A 15,921-nucleotide genomic window follows, 5' to 3' on the forward strand; every position below is an offset into this window, starting at 1 on the left:
GCAAAGAAGCATCGGGCTGTGGGGACGTTGGCTGAACTTGCCGTCTAAAAATATATGAACTGTCAGGGGTGGGTGAACAGTCAGGCATTGCCCTCATTGTTGTGGCGGAGGATCTGTTGCGCTCTGGCACCGTGGCGATGGAGAAAGTGTCTACTCGAGAGTCGGCCAGTCACTGTCCACAGCATACAATCTCAGCCTCTATCCTCCAGCTGCGTAACTTCCTCTTCAGCTCTGTCCTCACCTGCAACCAGAGTGGAGGTGAGCCATTTCAGAGTTAATGTGCCATTTTGGGTACCAATTTTGTGACATTTTCCCATCTGATGCTTGAAAATTGAATGGAAACGGAGAAGTGGACAAAAATGTATGGCTAATAAAAATAAATAATGTCTTTTTATCCTTATGATCTGTCAAGCTGCATGTCCCCACCTGACAACATTGAATGTTTTTTTTTAGGAAGAAGAATACTGTATATATCCCCCATTATCAATTAACAGTTTTTATGATTTAAGACAAATTCCACACCCATGTAGATTCATGTATGTTGTCTCTCAGATACTGTAACTAGTACATATGGTTAATACCTTCTATGTAGGGTAAAATGAGAATATGAAATGAAACAACACACCTCTTTATTGGCATAGCAGTATAGCACAGCCACCAGAAAGCCCTGCAGAGAGGCCACAGAAAAGTCCTGTTTACTATATTTGCTATACAGGAACACATTAGATAATGTCTAGATGTTTTGCAATATCTGCAATAGCAAGCAGTCACTCTCTGGTCAGACTGAACCTACCTGAAATGAATTGAGAAAAAGGGTGAAGAAGACTTTAACGTAGCGCAGAACACCTGTTGTCTGCTCGTCCGTCGCAAAGATGAACATGACCTCGTGAACCCCAAACAGAGGGATGAGGGTACCGGTTGCCTTGGCGAGCCTATAACAGGGCAAATCAAACAGCATAGTTGTGGCCTTGGTTTGAAAAAATAAATAAATCTAATTTCTCATCACTGAAAATACGCTGAGACAACTTGCCGAAGTTTATAATCAGGGTATCCAGTCTGGTTGCTGGCTCGTAATTTGGAAAGAATGACCTTCAGGATCTTCATGAAAATCAGAAAGTTGATCTGTTGATCAGAAAACCTAAATGTTAATTGTTGCATCCAGTGAATAAAAAGAATATATTATGCAACATATTGTACAGAGGAGTTAGACGATGACTCGTGCACTGAGTAGACTATTTGCATCCCTACTAGTGAAGCGAAAAGAATTGGGAACCGAATGATCCACCAGTAGTTCATGTTCTCATTGACAGCCCAACACCTGAGAAGAAGAGGCAGTGGTTACAATTTCTCCCCTGTCTATAATCAGGGTCAGTGGGGTCAGGTGTCTAGACATGAAGTGATCCGACACCTGTACACACACTTACTCTTTGTTTTCTTTCAACTGCTTCATCACTACCCAGGGAACCACAAATAGAAGTGGAGTTCCTAAAGACAGAAACAATCGATTGTTCTTCAGCTCCTTCAAAAACAAGTCCCAGAAAAACTAGATGCTTGTTTCTTTGGACTCAAATAGATTGAACTCACCCCAGCCGAGACAGATGTAAGGTAAGTATTTGTTGTTGTCGATGAACACTGAGGCAATAAGCACAGAGTACAAATAAATTGCCTCTCCAAAGAACCAGTAGTGATTGGCCAGGACACAGTACTGCATCATTACTTGAGCTACCCTGCAGCCAATAGCAGCCTAGAGGAAATGGACATAAAAAAAATACAAATTACAAAAGGCTAATATTAGGCTGTATATAAAGATGGATGACAGCTCCCCAAAAGTGAAGCCAAAACATCTTGATTGCCCCCTGGTGGCTGGCTGCAGTATAGGTCATAAACCCCGCCCCCTCCATATTAGCGGATGGGTCATGGGCCAAACTAAAAAGTCATAGTACACGTCAAATAAATTTTTCCCAAAGATGGTTTCTGTCATTTTAGATAGTTCTTATCATGCTGATGTTTGTTCAAGTGTTCATTTTTCTGATAAGTTTGGTTTCCAGTTATTTGATGCTAAAAAAGGGGGAGAGACATCATAATTGACAGCTGTGATTGACAGCTGCTCTGAGTGAATTTTACAAGAGAAGAGATGTAACTTTAACTTTAACATAACCGTCACAAGTCTGTGTAATAGAACATGTGTCAATTTGATCATAAATGTAGTTATATTATGGTTAGTTGTTGTGTCTTTTTATATACAGTCTATGCTTTAAACTACAACAAATAACAACAGAAAACCTTCATCAGTAAATCTCAAGGACCCACCTGGTGACTGAGCATCTCACTTACATCGGTCTGTTTCATGATTTCTCGTCCCCAATGGCGTTCCAGCATGGTGTCCTTAATGATGACGGATACAGCTCGCAGGATGAGGGACAGGAAGAGGTTTGCATGAATGTAGTTCCTGGTGCAATGCAGTTTCCTGTCAGGGGACATAAATGCACCACAAATTAGATCCTTTGTGTATTCGTTCTTGATTTTTGATGTTATTTTCTCATAATGGGCTGTTTTTTATCCGACCTGTAAAAGCACATTATTTGCATCTATTCTGTCTTATATATTTTTTGACGTAACACCATTTTTTGATCGCCTCTTAACCACTGCACTCCTTCTTCACTTCTTCCGTTTCATCACCGTGCACGCTAAATGTGGTAAAACTAGTCCCATACAACTGCAAAATTGAGATCTGCTGGATTCCATTCAACATGCACTTACATAATACAATCCTCTTGAGCTGCATTCATACTTGATTGTTATGAATGCTGAATATTTGCAATTTCTTTGGTATCAGCCTTATCTGATTGTCTATTTGCATTTGAAAGCATTCCTCACAGCATTTGTCAAAGAGGAGGGACTGAGGAAGGAGGTCTTTGCTGTTTTCTGAGCAGCTTGATGAGGTGTGATTGACACACGTGTTGGACATCTTACCTAAAGCTCAGGAGAATGATAAGAGCCGTTACGAGCGTGAAGAGGGACAGGGAATAGCCGACAGTGTACAACATCCTGAAGCTCACCATCAGTTGTTTGAACCACAGCTGTGAAGACAAACCCACACCAGTCACTGTTTGGAAGTAGAACCTTGTAAATTGCTTCACTAATATGATCTCAAATTAATGACTCTGAAGACAGAACAAGAGCTCAGGAATGTAATATTTGCAAATAATTGTTTCTGGGATTAAAAGATGGTTGTGGTTTACAATCTGAAGATAATTAAAACAGGGTTGTTTGATGTAAAATCCACCCTAAATATTTAATTGCAGCTACTGGTAATGTACCTCATGGGCCCATTTTGTATTTTTTTTTACAAAACATTAACGGGTGTGTGTTTCATGCTTGAATGAAAGACATGACTAATACCAACCAGACCTCTCCTCTGTCAACGTACTCACAATCTTGCAAATATGAAGCCCTGAATGTCTTGTAATCTTCTGATGTCAAATGCTAATAAAGCCAAAGTGATGGTATTTTTCCCAACAGTATAGAGGAATGCCCTTACCAAAAATAAGTTTATTCAAGTGTGCTATTAGAATACTTCTCTTAAACTTAAAATAAGAGAGTCACTAAATTCACTTCTGAAAATTTTTGATGCAAGAAATCAACTGTGCAGATTTTGAATGTTTACAGTTTTACAATATTAGATGGCAAATCGAACATTTGCTCCAAAGATTTCGGAGTTTAGAAGGGAAATATTGCAATAGTGGTATGAGTTTTTTTTTTTTTTTTCATCCAGTGCTGTAAGAACTGGTTTAGAGGCTAAAGCCTGGTCGAGCATACTGCAAAATACATCACTTTAACCGTTGCATACGGCATACTCCTCAGGAACGCAGTATGCAGTATGTACTGTATACTGTATACTGCATACTGCGTTCGTCAGTAGTATGTAGTAGGCGGTTTTGAATACAGCCCCAGACTGAGGCTGGACAGAGGGAAGGAAATGCTAATGCGCTTACCTCTATGGGCCCAATGGATGCGGAAGATTGCTGGAAGATCCAGGTAATTTTATACTCAGACTTTATACTCAGTGGTGCATGACTTCAAATTCATGCGCCACTGAGCAACTTTCATAGGATTGAACGGGGCCCTGCCTCCGATGCTATATCCAGTTCTCTTTATACATCCATGTCTGTGAGCCAATGAGAATGATAAAGCTCCAACTTCGCTCAGTCAAACAGGTGTGACAAAATGAATAGGACGCCCCCACTGAGACTAATTAGGCAGCATAAGTGAAAACACCTGTGTTGATGGATTATGGGTGTGTACAGTAGGTCAATAACTAGCTACTTGGGGGCGGTGGAAAATAACTGTGAACAAAACATTGACATATAACCACCTTCTAAATTGATATGGCTACCATGTCAGCAAACAGTTGCCTATTTACACATCCAACAGATAACATTAGTATTCATTTGGAGTTGTGTTTCTGGCGACTATAAGCCCAATATCCTCTCTCTTTAAACTCTGCTTTTGGTCTCACCTTCCAACTCCTGAGGGAAATATATTAGCTGCTAAATGCAAAACGACTGTGTCCACCGGCTGGTTGCTCATTCTGTCTGCTGTTTGATGCAAGTCAGGTAGCTTACAGTCAGTGGGATTTTTAGAGCTGAAAGCAGCTGCCTGTATGCAGGGTGATAATTGCCTGTGGGTTCATTACTGTAACACTGCTCACATGTAGTCATGTGGTTCATTGTTGATATAAAAATACTGCTTTTAATAGATATTTTACCCTTGTAAAGTACATATTGTTATACACACTTGTGTGCATTTAGGATTTAACTGTTTAATATGTTTTTTTGTATTGACAAATAACTTTGTAAAGCAACTATATAAAAATAATATTGATTAATAATCAAGATAATGCCGAGTTAATTGCAGCTGGATTCCTGCCACTATTGCCAAGGTGAATCTTGTTAGGTTGAATGTCAATTAACAGTATCTGTCAACTTCTTATACACTGCATGCCTCCATCATATCCCTTATGGTTGATTAGTGTTAATCATAATTCTCATCATTTTATATACACCTGCAGTTTGGGGATGTTAAGAGCTCTGATGTATCTTTGTATCTGTCTCATGTATCTTTCAAAACTTGCATATCAAAGTATTCATATTTGCACCTCTTTTACAGTTGACATTTGCTGCTACTTGGCATTCAAACTCATATGAGTAGATATCTGTACTTCAGCGTTTGTTCTTTTCCTTTAGATGTTTACATGATGGCCTGTCTCAGAGGAAACAACCCTAGTTTCAGCAGCACAGTGAGCGCTAATCAAAAGGAACTAATCTTCCTCTATTGAGAATACGCATACTGTAATAGGCTACAAATGTTTGAGCAACAAGAGGTGCTCACGGCTGCTGCAAATGAACCACCGAGCTGGTGACATTTCGATCGTCGTACCTCCTGTGACTTGACCTCTTTTTCCTCCTCACACTGGCTCTTGTCCCTCCACACCTGTCCGTTGTCCTCTCTCTCCCAGAGGCCGTCGGGGCCGCACAGCCGACGCACAACACCCCGGGACACTGGAAGACAAACAGTCAGTCCTTCAATCATTACCAGCTTACTCTAATGAGGGTAACAGGGGGTTGAAGACAATCCCAGCATGCATTCTTAGTGTCAGTAGTGGGGATATAAATGTAAAGTTGTTGAATATCCTCAGCAAATTTTCATTTTACCAGTATCCATTGAGATATTTTACTCTGTACAGGCTAACAACTGACATCGTCACACATCAGAAACATATTCAAATGGAAACTGACAAGGAATATATTTATACTTTAGTTTGTTGTTCTCTCAAAGTAACTGTAGACTCACTAAAAGTGTGATTTACCTTTGTCATACCAGGGCAGGTAGAAAGGACATGAGATGTTGACCATGGAGCCGGCAGGAGTATCTGGCCAGCAGGCGTATCTGTCAAATGTCCGGTTACAGAACAAGCCCCCTAGAAAGACAAACAATAACTGAAAATACATCTGTTCCTCAAGAAAATATTATATTTTTGCAGCAAAGTTAAATGGCAGAATTTGACATTCTCCTTGTTCTCTTTCCTCCATTATTCCACCTCTTGCCATATTCCCTTTTGCAATGATGACTCAGAAAAATTATTCAGTACCTTGAGGGAGCGGCTCATTTTCTATCATTTTGACACAGTCTTCTTTATACTGGACCCACTTCAGATACGTCTCCTCCAACACTTTCCCACTGGCCATCTCACACTGTAACATTCATAAAAATAAAAATAAAAAAATCAGAAAAACTTTACTTTCATGTCCAACATTTTAGCCTTCATGGAAGAAAGAACGTTCTGCATTTGTGTGACGTTAAAAGTCTTCCTTGTCTGTCAAATGTTACGCTCGAAAGAAAAATTGGTTGATATTGTGTTTTATTAAAACTGACCTTTGGCAGTTCGAGAAACAGCAGGCAGACCAAAGCCATTACGTCTCGTCTCCTGTCCATCACTGCAGTCTTGTTCTTCGTCCTCGGAAAGACTGAGAGGAGAAAGAACAGAACAGTTTCGACAGCTGAAAGAGTGTTGAGCCCAGTTAAGTACCGGCCAAATTCACGGTTCAAAGACATTTTACGGAGAGCATGTTCATCCCTGAATCAATTTGCATTAACAATAAAACTGCAAAAACATTGGTTGTTCCAAGAATTTAAAAATGGGCTTTCAGAGGAAATGAATTGCCGTCCTTTTTCAACCATCTCTCAAATAGGTTTCGTACCACAAGAAATATTATACCGTGACATTTTCTTGTTTAGCTGAGTCACTGAAACCACATTACTGGCTTCCATGAAAGTTCTTTAATAATGTGCAACTTGAAAAGCCTTTTGCTTTCTTATTGAGTCTGACCTTATTTCTCATTTCCCTCATTTGCTCTGTCTCTCATGACCACACATACACACTGGTATGAGTGTGTATATGTAGGTTTGAATCCCCTATTCAGAGGATTTGAACATTTCTGAATGACGTGACACCTTGTAGTTAAAGCTGCAGTGTGTAGAAATAGAGCAAATATGATTCAAAAAAGTTATTTCTATAAAACGGTCACTATATCCTGACAGTAGTGCATGAGATAAAAAAAAAAAAAAAGTAAAAAGAAAGAAAAATATTCTATTTTTATGTAAAGACATACAAAATTTAATATTTTTTCACAATAAAGTTCAATTACCGGTTTAAAAAATCTCCCTCATTGGAAAATCCATATTATTCGCTCCTGGACATATGATGTCTCCTACTTCACTGAAGCTTCTCAGTGTGTGTGCACTGGAGGTTTAAAGTTTCCACATCACATACTGAGTGTGTAAGTTGCATATTGGACCATGATTGATTTCTTGACTCGTCGTGATGTCTGTGAATCATCTACACACAAAATTCAAGGTGAGGTCCTTCAGCAGAGGAATGTGAAAACAACCTTCCATTGTCAAACTCTGCACAGACATCATTCTGCTCAGTGGAGCTCAAACATTTAAGCAAGCCACATTTTTGAGTAGAGGGAGACTTTAAAGCTGAAGTAGGCGAGATTGGAGCAAATATGATTAAAAAAAGTTATTTTTATAAAGCTGCCGCTATATCGTGACAGTAGTACATGAAGCAGGTAACCTGAAAAAAATCATGTTCCTCTGTGTCCTCCGGCGTCCTCCTAACGGCATCTGCAAGATTTCACTTACCGGAGGAAAACAAGCAGTAAGAGCTGATCTGAGGTCTGCTGTCCAGCTGCCGTCTATGAGAGCCGGCTGTCAATTACTCGCGAACTCCGACCAAAAGGTCAAACTAGGCCGCGCTGATCGAATATGAATCAATATTATGATATTATATTCAGAATCATCTTGTAGTGCACGGTTTCGTTATAAAATGAGAAAGTTTGTGACGCCGCCGCCATTGTGAAATCTGGAGCACAGCCAATAGGAACGCTCTCTCAATGAAATGACCTTTAATTTGGTCAAAGTCTCCCGTCACGGGCTAGATTTTCTAAAGCCTGAAAACAGAGCCATAAAGAGGTGCAGAAGTCTAGTTTTCTCTCAGAACACTTGAATTACAATATGCTGAAAGGTTATTATGGAATGTTTGCTCAATGATGCCAAAAATAAACTGCCTACTCCCACTTTAATTATGACACTACAAAAATACCATATACAAATGTGCTAATTAAAAAACCTTTTCATTTGTTTTTGTTACTCAATAATGAAATCAAACAGTGCATCTCTTCAAACAATAAAAATGCCGTTTTTGCCACTTTTCCAGAATAAACACATACTATACATACTACATATAGAGTCACTGGAACACACCAGCACCATCTTGTTTTTCTAGAAACACAACATTATGCCATTACAATAATTTTAAGGCTTCTTTCTTCTCTCTACATTATCATTATTACTATCACCTACATATTTGTTTCACAGGCTCTCTGCCTGATGTACATTTACAGTACAGTATAGTCAGTTCTGATGGAGGTTTTGCCAATTCCTTTTAACCTGGCACCCCCTTACGTTATGAGTAATGTGTGATTCTGAAGTCAATGATTAGGAAAAGATAGACATTCCTCCTTGAAATCGGAGACATTGTATATTTGTTACAACAGTGATTCACTGGGTTCTTAATTTGCGTGACCACATGTGTATTAACATCTGCCGCAGCATCTGTCTGCTGGGGGCAGATAATGGCACAGTGCAAAACTCTGCGTGAGACCAGCTGAGGTAAAACAGTTTAACCCTCATCTTACCAGCCTATTTAACATACAAGGACTACCCCAAGAATAAACTACTGTAAGAAACAACCATCACAGCAAAATCGTATCTTATTTCTTCTCAAAGTCATGCAATTAATGTCAAGTTACAGGTAATTTACATATGGTGTAAATAGAGCACATGAGGAAATGTGCTGGATCTGTCTCCTTCAAAATGCCTGACTGAGTGCCCCTACCTCCCTGATAGTGTGTGTTACATTAAATTTGGACCCATGGGAAACATTTATCTATCTATTCTATTTAGCTATTTAGGCTGCAATTGGGTGCTTTTGACTGGGGACCCCAATACATTGGTCTTTTTAAAAAATACTAATTAAAATAGAAACAGAAAACAATGAAATCATTAGGAACAAATTAACAAAGTCGTAAAAAATTGGAATGATAGAATAAAGCACTTGTATACCTGGCGTCTGCAGGGACCCCAGTTGTTAGGATGACATATAAACATATAAATAATAATTAAATTATGGTGAAGGAGGAGATTATCATAATCTCACTAAAAGGCTGTATATCTTGATTTTGTGACCAGGAGGCAGGGTAGATTTCCCACAGGACTTGGATGAAATGTCTTTTTGGTTTTGTCCCATTTGTCAAAAAATATGATATTGTGCAGATAAATATTTGAGGTTGTGGCCTGTGGCTTTGCTAAATTGGAATCGCATTTATTAGCAAAGCGATCTCAGAGGGCCCCATGTCACCTCAGGCTCAGGGCAACCCACCACTGTGCATCAAAAGACTGCCAAAACACTGATTTGATTCATCATCTCTCCTGGTAGGCTATTGACAGTCACTGCCTGTAGCAGCTCAAGGAACAGGACCCCATCAGTTCAGTTTCTTATAGGTCCAGGAGGAGTTCTCCCCCACGGTGTTTGACATGGCAGGAAGCATAATGTGACTCGTTCTTGGAAAAAAATTGTAAAAAAAAAGGTTTGAGTGGCTATTAACATCAATATGTTTTTGTGTGTTTCCAAAAAAAACAACCTCCTTTGGCTAACAGGATGTTCACACCTAAAATTTCAAGAGTGGGATATCCCTATACTCTTAGCCTGGGGCCTAATAATCTCCACTCTAGATAGTGGTTATCCTCAACTGTACAGGACTATAAAATAAGAAAACAGCGTGAATAGGCTATGACTAGTGGGACTCAACACGCTGTGAATGTTCTACAGATATTTATAGAATCTATATTGACTGAGTCATCGTAATTCAAGACAAAGCAAACAACGTCTGTTCAGCAGAACAAGAATATCGGTAGAGCATCTCTAGCAGCCGCAAGCCAATATGGCTGCTGCGATGCAAAAAGCTGCTTAAATGCTTCAATCTTGTTTAAATCGTATAAGGCTCTGGGAAGTCATGATGGGCATTTGTCAAGATTTTATGATGTTTTAAAGAATAAATGTTTAATGGAAAAAAATGATCAACAGATAAATTGATAATGCAAATCATCTTGAGGATCAAGAAGTGAACGTAATCTCTGTGACATCACCCGTGGGTTTGTGGACTGTCACCATCTTGGTTTTAGGCCATGGCCATTTTACTTTTTTGAAACCAGATGTGATACGAGAGGGTTATTATATTTTATTAATTTAATTATAATTAATTATATAATTATTATTATTATAACTAACTTTCATGAACTGAAAACACACCGTAAAAGGGTTAAAGTTGTAAGATGAAAACACAAACTACTTTCAGACCGGTCAACGCCGTGGTAGCGATCTGTCAATCACAAGGTAGCCACACCCTAAAGCATACCCTGCTTTATGGTCTATTTAACTCTAAATGGGACCATAATTTACTAAATGAACATCATGTTGTATTGAAGAAGACTTGAAGACCATAAACTCATGTTTACAATGTTTACTGAGGTAATAAATCAAGTGAGAAGTAGGCTCATTCTCTCATAGACTTCTATACAATCAGACTTGTATTTGTAACCAGAGGAGTCGCCCCCTGCTGGTTATTAGAAAGAATGCAAATTTAAGGCACTTCTGCATTGGCTATAGCAGTCACAAGCCAATAGCTGCTGTGATACAAAAGCTAAGGGGGATCTTAATAACCCTAACCCTCAAACCCTAACCCAACAAACAAACAACAGACAGCTTAACAGCATATGAAACATCATATGAACTAAACCCCAAACACAACTTATTCTGTTTTTAACTAATGCATGCAGTATTGCTGTTACAGGCTTCTTTAAGCACTTGAAAAACAGTTGCATTGGAAAGACTGCAGGCATTGCATCCCTTAAATCCTGCACAGACTATAACTATGACCTTTTTTAGGATATGTATTATTTTCAGGTTAATCCATAGCCAAAATCAAGTTGAAAGAATTATAGCCTAACAATCATTTCAGTGACAAATAGATACAAGAATAAAGATAATGCACATAAATGCAGGCATGCTGCTGCAGGTTGTTTTACTTTACCAAGATCCAAAACCAAATCACGTCAAAGTACAGCAATATACAGAGCAATGCAAGAATGTAATTCACTACCAAATCATGTTACACAACAAAATACTATATATGGTTTTAAAAAAACCACACTAAAATAGCATTACTTAAGAAGAAACTTTAGTAATTAATAAGTATTCTTTGGTGTGTAAGGGTATTATGGGCATTCCATGTTAAATGATGATATTTATCTGTTAGATCATGATAGATTCAGTCGGAGCCTTTCTATTTTCTTTGTGTTTTTGTCATTTAAACTGTCAAATGTTATTGTTTTATTTACAGTTGACGTGCATTACAGTGTGTTATGTTAGTGTATGATGAGTAGTGTGAATGTGTATTTTTGTATTGTCAACATGTAAACTATGTGGACCCCAGGAAGAATAGCTGCTGCTATGCAAAAGCTAATGGGGACCTAAATAAATAAACAAACAAACAAACAAATAAAAAGCCTCTAATATTGTTAATTAAGTTTATTTACACAGAATAACTACAGATTAACATTGTGCGTTTTGGATAAATCCCTCTCATTATGGGACATCGTCTGCACAAAACAGTTGTTGCAGGTTGAAAACAAAGAATACAACACAGAAGCATGACACTTACAGATAAATGGTGCTTTTGGAAGGAGGTGAAGCTGCAGTCAGAGATGCTGTGAGGAGGAGATGCTCCGTCCTGGACGTTGCTGCGCGACGGACGGACGGACGGATGGACTGCGCGTAAACCTGAACCTGCAGAGTCTGTCCGTGCAACCCGATCTCCCTGTTGCTCTGCCCAGCACAAAGTGCCTTATAGGATCATTAGGCTATATTGTGCGATGTTGAATAGCCTTCAAGCAGCTCCTCGTTAGGCTGCAGGAAGCCCCTTGGTGCGTAAAACTCCTCAAGTGGTGCTTTTCTTGAATGCGCATGAAATGAGCCACTGATGAAAGGGACGCAACAGTTTTTGTCCATTAAGACATGGAACATGCATTTTTCATCAATCAAGCACAGAGTGCGTCTGAATGCATGACCGACTTTGGAGCAGCAACACATTTATAAATGTGGATGTGTCCCATTCATGCCAAAATCAGTCACAGTTTTTTTTTGTGTGAGTCAGGTTATTAAATCACAGGAGGACTACTGTGCCTGCAAATGATTATAAAGCCTATACTTAATCTATAGAAAGAGAAACATCTCAAACACCTCATTCATTAAAGGTCCCATATCGTGCTCATTTTCAGGTTCATACTTGTATTTTGGGTTTCTACTAGAACATGTTTACATGCTTTAATGTTCAAAAAACACATTATTTTCCTCCTACTGTCTGTTTGAATATACCTGTATTCTCAGCTCCTGACCTCAGTTAAACTTTATTTATTGTCTGTGTGAATTGTAAAGGAGAAACGAGGACTGGCTCTTCAAATGAGATGCTGGATGAATAAGAAAAGAGGAGCAGAATAGACATTTTTGGCGAGCGCAAGCCGTTTCCCTTCACCTCTCTAAATTCATATGTAGATCGGTGACAGAAATACTATCAATCAATCATTTATTAATGATGGCTGTGTAAAACTGAAGGAGGAGGCTTTGTTTTAATTTGAATTTTTAGAGCTGCCATCGGAAAAACAGTCTTTGAAGGGCTTTTTAAGTATTGTGGTCTGTATTGTAATACAGATTATATTATCTCTTTCCCTCAAGAACCATCAAATAACAATCTTTAGGGCGGCATGACTCCTGGTAGCACAAATAAACAGAAGCGTCCAGTTGAATTGCATGTATTGCCAGTGAAACATGACATGCAGTTGTTTTATTTAGTTCATTTCATGGGCTAGATTGAATGACAGGGCAATACATCCTTATTTGAAACCTGTGTCCCTATTCCATTTCAATGTTAGTACAAATCCCGGTGTAGTTTTAGGACAAGACAGCTATTAGTATAGAAAACCTCATTTACATATAAAACAGCAGCATGAATGACATGAAATTAATAAAATGTCAGACTAAAAGAAAAACAGGAGAAGAAGTCAAGAGTATAAAATATCATAAGTGAACGAATTAAAATTGTAGTGAAGATCGAAAACAGTCCAAACAAGATCGAAGCTTTCTACAGATACTGTATAATGAACGGCTTTGTGATACTACTGTTGGTCTTTAACCCTTTAGTGAGTGCTGAAGTTGTGTTTTAAAATCACTTTGACAAAGTGGAAAACGACTAGAGCTTTGAAAAGGAGAGTGCTGAGGTTTCTAAGGACTCAATCAGCACAGTGAATGAGCTGCAGCTGTCAGAGAGCTTTTCAACAAAGACCTAAGAAAGTCCCACTGCAGTTACTTCTCATGGTAAATGGACATTTATATACAGCGCTTTTCTAGTCTTCCGACCACTCAAAGCGCTTTACACTACGTCAGCACACACACATTCATACACTGATGGCAGAGACATACCAACCTGCCCATCAGGATCTAGTTTATACTCATTAACATATCAACAAACTTCAGGAGCAGTTTGGGGTTAAGTGTCTTGCTCAAGGACACTTCGACATGTGACTGGAGGAGCCTAGGATCGAACCGCCGACCTTCCGATTGGTGGACGACCTGCTCTACAGCCACAGCCGCATTCTTGATGTATATTTTAAGAGCTGGTTATTTTCAAGTGGCGGCTGTTATAAATGACTATACCAAGGTTTGGCTTTTAGGTTTAGCATTTAGTCTTGTGTAAACACGTTTACCATATTAGCTTAAAATGTGATAATATGTAAGTGTTGTGTTTACAGCTTGTTTTCACTGCCCCCAAGTGGCCAAAAAAAAAGAAGTTAATACAGCTTTAACATAAGACACACATTTCATCAACCGCCCCCTTTAGTGACCCCATGTTCGGAAAAAAAAATGGAGCAAAAGTGCCCTCTAAGGTGCCCTTTCAGTAGAGAAAACATGGTGAAGTGCCCTAAGGTGCCTTTTCAGTAGAGAAAACATGGTGAAGTGCCCTAAGGTGCCCTTTCAGTAGAGAAAACATGATGAAGTGCCCTGTAGGGTGCCCTTCCAGTGGATAAAAAGCAATGCAGTACCATATAGGCTGCCCTACATGCTAAAAAACTTTCCGCGCGCTGGTGTCCCACAAGGAGAAAAGCAAATATATGAAAACCCTTGGGTATTGAAAGCCCTTGGGTGTTTACATGTGGCCAGAAATAGAGGTTCCTGACACCTCCTTTAATCACCTCCTCTGAACATTGTGACAGTGAGCCATGCAAGGGCAATACCATCCATGTCAACACAATCATTAACAGATCTTGAAATAAAGATGGGTATAGAAAAGGCACGATGAATGCTACCATTAGTGTTCTCGTTGACAGACTGTTTTGATGATGGCTACCAGTGTGCATTCATGTATTTTTGATTAGAGGAGAAGAACTGTGCACCAATCTGCATCAAATCCACTGCCTGCGTGAAGTCTTCACAGCAAAGTAATTATCAAACCCACACAACCCTCTGAGCTTTCTGCTGCCACTCTACAGCAGGAATTGACCTTCCTCTCACTCCCTGTGTGTTATTCTCTAACGTTTTTATAAGGTTGGCTTGTGTTCTCTTTACCCATGACCTTCAGTCCTTGCTGTTTAAAACCATTAAAGGTTCAGTATTTGAAATTCAGAGCATAAGGGATAATAAACAGCGAGCCGGTGATTGTTGTGAAATGAACCCTGACAGGGCGATGCCACAACCTGACGCGGAGCGGAGGGGTGGACCCCAGACCTGAAGGGATTTATTTCACAACAATGACCCGCTAGCTGTACATTATCCCGCTTATTACACAGCTACTTACTTAAGAAATCAAAAATATTGCGTAATAAAGCTTTTTATAATAAATAATGTTAATACGATGAATAGGATCGTAAACTAACTGATTCATGATGATTATACCTGGACATAACGCAGCTCAAGAGCCTCTAATCAAAAGAATATTTTAAAACTTTGTATCTATTTGGTATTTTGGGCAGTGAGTTGTGCAGGCTGCCACTCCGATTATGGAAAATTCAATGAACCTGAACACAATCTTAAGGTATTGTGTGCATCCAATGATGGAAATGCAACCGGCAGTGAGATTAGAGTGAGAATGCAAAATGACAAATGTAACAAAACACAAACTAGCTCTTTGTCTTGAATGCTGGCAAAATCTTCCAGCGGATTACTACTGGGAGCAAAAAGCTACTCCTGGGGTTGATGAAAAAATATGAAATATGCATACACACACTCTGTATCAGATTGACAGCGTGAGGCAGTGTGCATGCATGGTTTATAAATCACAATCAATATGAAAATGTATGCACGTGCGCAATTCATTTTTCCACTCACCCATGAATGGATGTACTTGTGCCTCTAATGATCTGTCTATGAATACTTCTGTCTGCTCCACCAGTCGTTCAGTCTGTCAGTGAACATTACAGCAATGAAAAAGTTCATGTGCGGGAAATGTTACATGATTTTTGTGCATGCCCATCGTTCACACATCTAGCCTCTCCAAATCCCAGTTTAGACTCGAGAAGCCATTCAAGGGCAGATTGGGTGTGCAAGCATGTGTGTGTGTGTGTGTGTGTGTGTGTGTGTGTGTGTGTGTGTGTGTGTGTGTGTGCTGTTTCATTGGTACGGATGATACAATGTCAGACCCATCCACCGTCTGCTGTATCAATGCAGCCAGGGGAACAAAACAAAAT

At 39.3% G+C, this 15,921-nt stretch overlaps 1 protein-coding gene across 1 annotated transcript; it reads right to left on the reverse strand.

The window, feature by feature from the left end:
• Positions 1-169: 169 nt before the first annotated feature.
• LOC141759020 (glucagon receptor-like) lies at positions 170-6,248 on the reverse strand. The gene is made up of 9 exons (XM_074620909.1): positions 6,152-6,248; positions 5,870-5,980; positions 5,440-5,561; positions 2,974-3,080; positions 2,311-2,467; positions 1,585-1,744; positions 1,425-1,452; positions 794-932; positions 170-241 (listed from the first exon to the last, which is right to left on the reverse strand). The coding sequence occupies exons 1-9, from the start codon at positions 6,246-6,248 to the stop codon at positions 170-172; spliced, it is 993 nt and encodes a 330-aa protein (XP_074477010.1).
• Between the last annotated feature and the right edge of the window lie 9,673 nt (positions 6,249-15,921).

The sequence above is a fragment of the Sebastes fasciatus genome, chromosome 20 (assembly GCF_043250625.1).
Source record: "Sebastes fasciatus isolate fSebFas1 chromosome 20, fSebFas1.pri, whole genome shotgun sequence".
NCBI lineage: Eukaryota > Metazoa > Chordata > Actinopteri > Perciformes > Sebastidae > Sebastes > Sebastes fasciatus.

What these genes read in the sequence shown, in the direction of transcription:
- LOC141759020 (XM_074620909.1), bottom strand. Translation starts at nt 6,248, where the DNA reads ATGGCCAGTGGGAAAGTGTTGGAGGAGACGTATCTGAAGTGGGTCCAG. An exon ending in TTACATCTGTCTCGGCTGGG is followed by an intron (nt 1,453 to 1,584) that starts GTGAGTTCAATC and finishes TTCCCTGGGTAG; the next exon opens with TGATGAAGCAGTTGAAAGAA. An exon ending in TTTTTCTCAATTCATTTCAG is followed by an intron (nt 242 to 793) that starts GTAGGTTCAGTC and finishes CTCTGGTTGCAG; the next exon opens with GTGAGGACAGAGCTGAAGAG.